General features: G+C 46.1%; 1 protein-coding gene across 1 annotated transcript; it reads right to left on the reverse strand.

Moving 5' to 3' along the window:
* Nucleotides 1-332: 332 nt before the first annotated feature.
* Nucleotides 333-5,972, reverse strand: LOC106587415 (uncharacterized). Its single transcript, XM_014175786.3, has 8 exons — nt 5,783-5,972; nt 4,867-4,970; nt 4,108-4,570; nt 3,831-3,932; nt 3,715-3,751; nt 3,544-3,615; nt 1,077-3,422; nt 333-979 (listed from the first exon to the last, which is right to left on the reverse strand). Exons 1-8 carry the CDS (start codon nt 5,879-5,881, stop codon nt 612-614), a joined length of 3,591 nt encoding a protein of 1,196 aa, XP_014031261.2. The 5' UTR covers nt 5,882-5,972; the 3' UTR covers nt 333-611.
* Between the last annotated feature and the right edge of the window lie 700 nt (nt 5,973-6,672).

The raw sequence follows: 6,672 nt of genomic DNA on the forward strand, positions 1-6,672 counted from the left end.
ATGAGTAACTTATTGGGAGCAACATCCCCTAGTGTAATTGCTCCCCTCCATCTGCCCTTGACAATTTGTCCTTGGAGACAGGTGATGGCCAGATATGGTTCTGCTACCACATATTACCTTCATCAATCCAATCATTTCTGTCCGTCAAGGTGTGTCGTCGAGGGCATATGGGAATAGGGCAATGATTCACTCTGGTACTACCATGAAGAAACACTTCTAACTCAGACCTTCTCTCCTTCCACCAACTTTTGTCATACATTTCTGGTTTAGGCTTAGTTATAGACATTCCAAAGAGATTGGGAGCTAGGAACTAACAGACGACTGAAGCATGATAAAGACATCATGAATATTCCGTTTAATTATCATAAGTAACTATTTGTCTCAAATCCATCTATTGTAAACATATTTCACCACAGTTGATGTATTATTACATAATCATACAATACGTGCAATGCAAATGTAAACATGGTCGAGAAAAACGGACACGTTGCTGGGTCAGTCCATTTGTGTCACACAGAAGGGGTCTCAGTTCTTTGGTCCGATGTTCCACCCTCTGCGGTTTTCTGCTGTGATGTGGTCCCTGTACTCAGTCCCATGGACTGTCCCCCCGTTTATTTTACTGTGGTCTCCCCTGCCTCTATCACAGTAGTTGGTCCCTTGTTTGACTTGCTCTCTACCACCCCCTTAGTTTTGAACTCTTTTTCATCTGACACATTGGTCCCTCCTTCCCTCTTTTTATCCCCATCCTTTTTACACAACTCTCTTTCTTCATTTGATTTGGTCCCTTCTACTCCCTGCCTCATGATCTCATCCACCTTCTGCAGACCCTCCTCCTTCTCCTCTTTTATGGTTTTGCATATGTTGTGCGCCAATGATTTCTGTTCTTTTTCTTTCTCTGTGGCCCTCCTGACATCTTCTTCCTTGCTACGTTTCTCTTCTGTCTCCTTGTTCCTCTCTACCCTCTCAGCATTCAGGTCATCTGTAGGAGAGGAAAGGGAGAGACAAAATGTTATTTTCAACAGGTTATTTCCAAATTTCAAGAAATATTATTATTACTATTGAACGCACACACTTACTTGTACCCTTAGTCATGGACAGCAGTCCCATTGCAGGATTAAGGCTAATTCTCTCCTCAGGTGATGGTTGAATAGTATTAGTTGGTGTAGGGCTAGCAGAGTTAGTGGGGGTTGGACTGGAAGAGTTAGTGGGGCTATGAGTGGAAGAGTTAGTGGGACTATGAGTAACATAATTAGTGGGGATTGAGATAGTGGTGTGTGTAGTAGAGTTAGTAGGTTTAGTGGTGTTGGTGGGATTTGAAGGGTTAGTAGGGGTGTTGGTAGTAGAGTTAGTGGGGTTGGGGCTACTGATGAGGACAGAAGTGTTAGTGGCAGTGGTGATATTAGAACGGCTTGTAGAGATAGTGGTGACGGGGCTAGAGTTAATAGGGGTGGGGGTAGTGGTCAGGCTAGTAGAGTTAGTTGGGATGGGACTAGTAGTGTGAGTAGTGGTGTGAGTAGAAGAGAATGTGGGGGAGGAAATATTGGTGGAGTTAGTTGAGTGAGTGGCAGTGGGGATAGAAGTGACAGTGGGGGAGTGATTAGTAGAGAGAATGGGAATTGGACTGCTAGGGATAGTAGCAGTGTGAGCAGCACAGTTAGTGGAAGTTGAGCTGGTAGAGCAAGTAGGGATAGGACTGGTAGAGTTAGTGGGGCCTGAGGTAGAAGTGAAGTTGACAGAGTTAGTTGCGCTGGTATTGTGAGTTCCGGTTTGGGTAGCGTTGGAGTCAGTGGAGTTTATGGAGATATGGGTAGGAGTGGAAGCACCATTCATAGAATTAAGGGTCGAGGTTGTTATAGTAGCAGCAGGAGATGGAGGTGGGGTAACTGAATTAGTAATTAGGGTAGTGGGGGTGGGACACAGAGAGGTAGTGGGACACAGAGAGTTAGTGGGGGTGGGACACAGAGTGGTAGTGGGGGTGGGAGTAGAAGTGTTGTTGCCAGCAGAAGCAATTATGGAGATGGGAGTATTTAGTGTTGTAGTTGTCGAGTCAGTAGAAGTTGAGGCAGCAGTATCAGTAAGGGTAGCGGTAGAAGCATTAGTGGTGGGGGTTGTTGATGTATGGGTATCAGTATTAGTGTTAACAGTTGTTGGGGCAGTAATGCTTGTAATGGTGATTGTGGCTAGATTAGGGATGGACGACGCAGAGGTGGTTGGGGTGGTGGAGTCAGTGGAGGCAGGGGGAGTTGGGGTGGGGGTAATAGTGAGGATAGAGCCAAAGTTCATGTCAGTGGGGGGGGTGGAAGTTGTAATATTCATAGGGCCAGATGTAGTTGTGATGGAGGTAATGGTAGTGGTTGTGGCAGGGTTAGTACTGGGGATGAAGGTGGTGGTGTTAGGGGTGGGGGCTGTAGTATTGATAGGGGTAGGTGCAGACATTGTAGAGGGGATGATGTCATTGGGGGTTGAATTAGAGGAAGTAGCGGAAGTCAAAACGGGGATGGAAGAGTTAGTGGGATCTGGGACAGGGGAGGGAAGGATGGTGTCAGTGAGAATAGAAGAGTTAGTGGGATCTGGGACAGGGGAGGGAAGGATGGTGTCAGTGAGAATAGAAGAGTTAGTGGGATCTGGGACAGGGGAGGGAAGGATGGTGTCAGTGAGAATAGAAGAGTTAGTGGGATCTGGGACAGGGAAGGGAATGATGGTGTCAGTGAGAATAGAAGAGTTAGTGGGATCTGGGACAGGGGAGGGAATGATGGTGTCAGTGAGAATAGAAGAGTTAGTGGGATCTGGGACAGGGGAGGGAAGGATGGTGTCAGTGAGAATAGAAGAGTTAGTGGGATCTGGGACAGGGGAGGGAATGATGGTGTCAGTGAGAATAGAAGAGTTAGTGGGATCTGGGACAGGGGAGGGAAGGATGGTGTCAGTGAGAATAGAAGAGTTAGTGGGATCTGGGACAGGGGAGGGAAGGATGGTGTCAGTGAGAATAGAAGAGTTAGTGGGATCTGGGACAGGGGAGAGAAGGATGGTGTCAGTGAGAATAGAAGAGTTAGTGGGATCTGGGACAGGGGAGAGAAGGATGGTGTCAGTGAGAATAGAAGAGTTAGTGGGATCTGGGACAGGGGAGGGAATGATGGTGTCAGTGAGAATAGAAGAGTTAGTGGGATCTGGGACAGTGATGGGAATAGTGGTGTCAGTGGGGATAGGTTTAGAACTGGTAGGGGTATCAGTGATACTAGGGGTGGGGTCTGTGGGGGAACCCGCTTCTCCTTCCTGTATTTGGGCTAGGTCATTCTCAGGGGTGAGATGACCGGAGATAGTGGGAGGTGGGGTTGGGCCTCGCTTAATTATTGGCTTAGGAGGCAGAGCAGGTTTCCCAGCTGACTCATGTGCGGACACACTCTGTCGGACCGCTCGTCTCGTATCTAAAGAGAAAGAAGATGAGCATAAGATACACAAAATTGTATACAATACTGTGTGTGTTTGTGTGTGTGTGTGTGTGTTTGTGTTTGTCTGCATGAGTGTATTTGTGCGTGTGTGTGTTACCTGATGAGGTGGACATGGTCCGGGGCTTCATAAATGTGGGTGGGGGCTCAGGTTTATTATCGATGATAGTGCCTGAAACCGAGACAGAAAATGAAGGAAAACATACATCCATCACCACACACAGACTCACACATATACTGTAGCAAGTGTTATATGAGTAAAAGGACTTACCCTCTGATTCAGCTTTTTTCATCTCTCCCTCCTGACTCTGTAGAATGGAATAAGAATGTTTATGTTTTCCTTAGACACACAACCACATACACACTCAGATAAATGCACATACACACCTGTGTCTCTCCTGGCTGAGCTTTGGACACACCAATACATTGTAGCATGAGCTGGAGGCGCTGCTCAAAGCCATGATGGCTGTCAGACGAGTGTTTCTGAAACTAACCAGAACCAAGGAGAAGCAGTCAGTGCCGATAAGAACCAATCCAAACTAAAGAATGATCAAAATAAAAGCAAAAACAATCCTTTCATAGGCATGTGTAGAATTTTTTACCAAATTGCTTTAACCCATCAAATTTTTTTCAAAGGGTCAGTTGAAGACATTTGAATATCTACCTTCCCTTGTGCAGTGTTCTTGGTGTTCCCAGCATTGGCTGCGGATCCGGAGAGCAGAATGAGAGACTGTGACTTCCCCTCTCTTAGCCCACGACGGGGTAGAGCCTCACCCCTCAGTGGAGTGGGACCATCAGGAGGGGTTTCTGCTTCCACTGGATCTCCTGTCACAATGCTGACATCCACACTCTCCTTCTCTTTCACTTTTTCATTCTCCTTCACTTGAGCTTTTTCAGCTCTGGTGGCCTCCCTTAGAGGCCGAATTAGGTCGGCGATGGAGGTCTTCTTGGCCTTCCCCTCTTGGCTTCCCTCTGATTTCACAGCCCTCCGCTTTTTAAGGGTGAAGAACTCGCCCAGCTTCCTCCGTAGGGTTCTGGAAGGGGCGGGGCAAGGGGCGGCGCTAGCAGGCGCTACTTCCACTTCCTGTTCAGTAATGGGAGGTTCCTCAGACTCATTCAGTGTTTTCCTGGAGGAAGAGTCAGAGTAGCACAGGACCAGCATGTGTGTGTTTGTCAATCATAGGGCCCAAGTTTTTCCTGGCCATGTGGCCTGACCTGGACAAGCTAGGGCCTGCATGCAGGTAATGTGCTCAGGAAAATGTATATTATATTTCTTGAATGTACTTATTGTAGGTTGTTATGAATATGAGCATCTCATAAATTACTCAAATTTAAAGAGGTTTATTGTGAGCTGGTTAAGATGTATTGGGGATGAGATAGTGAAGAGTCAGATTATATAAAATGAGTTTGGTCAGATACTCACACGGTGTCGACAGGAAGGACTCGCTTAGTAAAGAACTCCTCAACTCCCTCATCAACTCGCCCCATGTGATCAGGGACTCCATTTTCATTGTCAACCACCGATTCCTGTGTCACACCCATGCACACACGCACAGAGAAAGAGATAAGTGTTACGACATCTGTGATTATTAGGTGTTTGTGTGTGAGAATGTGTGTGAGTGCAGTTAGACTACCAGAGAAATAGAAAGCAAAAGGGTTTCCAATTGGTGGAAAGAGTGCTATGTTGGATATCAGGTTACTGAGAGCAGTTTCCTTCATATAGCACATAGTAATTATTTCATATAATTGTCACCTCCTGGGCTCAGACTTCCCTGACACACAGAATATACACATCAACACCTCATACATATATCCCCTAGATCTACATTATCACACTACCATTGGTATGTACAATTACCAATGACTGACTCAGAAAACCAGTAAGACCCTATGATGTCATCTCCTGTGGCACTAAGGCTGCCCATGTGATTAGGTTTGGTTTACTTCATCCAACAAAACCAGCATTACGTGTTAACTCCGATCGTGACTGATACAGTACCAATGGCAGGCATACAATGGATAAGGTGATGATGGCTAAGGTAGAGAAAATTCACACACACCTACCAAGAAAAAGACCACCAGCTTCAGACGAAGCATTATATAGCCCTAGAAATTAGCCACATACAATCACAATCCTATACACAAATGCAATCCCCCCAAACACACACTATTGGTGTTGAATACGCAAGCAGCTGGTTGCTGTTGCGATACAAGTACCTTGAATCAAGCAGGCACCAGGCATCTTTCCTCCATCCCTCCCTCTCCCCACTGTACCCTATCACATCTCCCCTCACCATTATGCCTCTACACAGCACCCCTTTTTTCCCATCCCTCTGTACCTGTGGTCTGCTGGGGCGGAGGTGTTGGTTTTGTCGGTGTGGTCTAGGTCTGCTGCGGGTGTAGTGCCTCAGCGCCGGCCCGCCCAATGGAAGCTCCATAAGGGGAGACACAGCACTCCGTTGTCGTGGTGCGCCGTTGCCGTGGCACCGTTGCTAAGAGCACCAGCAGCAGTATTCACTGCCTCCACCAAGGTAGGAGGGGCCAAGCTGAGCTAGACTGACAGATTTGACAACAAGGGGCCTCGCCTTTCAACCCCCCCTTCCTCCGAAAGCGTGAGAAAGACCGAAAGAATGAGAAGACAGAGAGAATGGAGTAATTTAGAGCTTGTGTTACAGGGAGAGCGGTGCAGGTGCACAAGGCAGTCTAGCATATATTCATTTATAATAAAAATGAAGGTTCTTCATGGAACTGATCAAAATGCAGAAGGGAACAATATGTGCTAAAATTACAAATGAATAATTGATTTTACATGGATGGGTTATAGAAAATGCAGGGGATGATTGGTGATCTAGGCAATGGGTTTCTGGTGTGTGTAAATCTCCAAGAAGTGATTATAATATCAAGCAAGGGAAAACCATGGAGAGGACTAAAATTGTGTTTTAATGAAGCACTCAATATCAGAGGGTAAATCCTCTGAAAGAAATTCAACAGGAACAACCAAAATAGTCTAGTTCACCTACTACTACTCCAAACAGGTTTCTAAAAAGAGACTTGTGGGCATAAGCCTTCTGTCAGGTGTCAGAACCCTGTAGCAGATAAATAGGGCAGATTATACTCTAGTGTAAAAATGATCAAACATCCTATAGTGTGTATATTTCAGTACTACATGCCAACATAAATTAGCCTAATAAAGGCTGAAACTGAAGCAAATTGACTCATGACACCCCAG

This window comes from Salmo salar, chromosome 26 (genome assembly GCF_965601325.2).
Source record: "Salmo salar chromosome 26, fSalSal1, whole genome shotgun sequence".
In the NCBI taxonomy this organism is placed as follows: domain Eukaryota; kingdom Metazoa; phylum Chordata; class Actinopteri; order Salmoniformes; family Salmonidae; genus Salmo; species Salmo salar.

What these genes read in the sequence shown, in the direction of transcription:
- LOC106587415 (XM_014175786.3), bottom strand. Translation starts at nt 5,881, where the DNA reads ATGGAGCTTCCATTGGGCGGGCCGGCGCTGAGGCACTACACCCGCAGC. An exon ending in AGAACACTGCACAAGGGAAG is followed by an intron (nt 3,933 to 4,107) that starts GTAGATATTCAA and finishes GGTTCTGGTTAG; the next exon opens with TTTCAGAAACACTCGTCTGA. An exon ending in GTCCATGACTAAGGGTACAA is followed by an intron (nt 980 to 1,076) that starts GTAAGTGTGTGC and finishes CCTCTCCTACAG; the next exon opens with ATGACCTGAATGCTGAGAGG.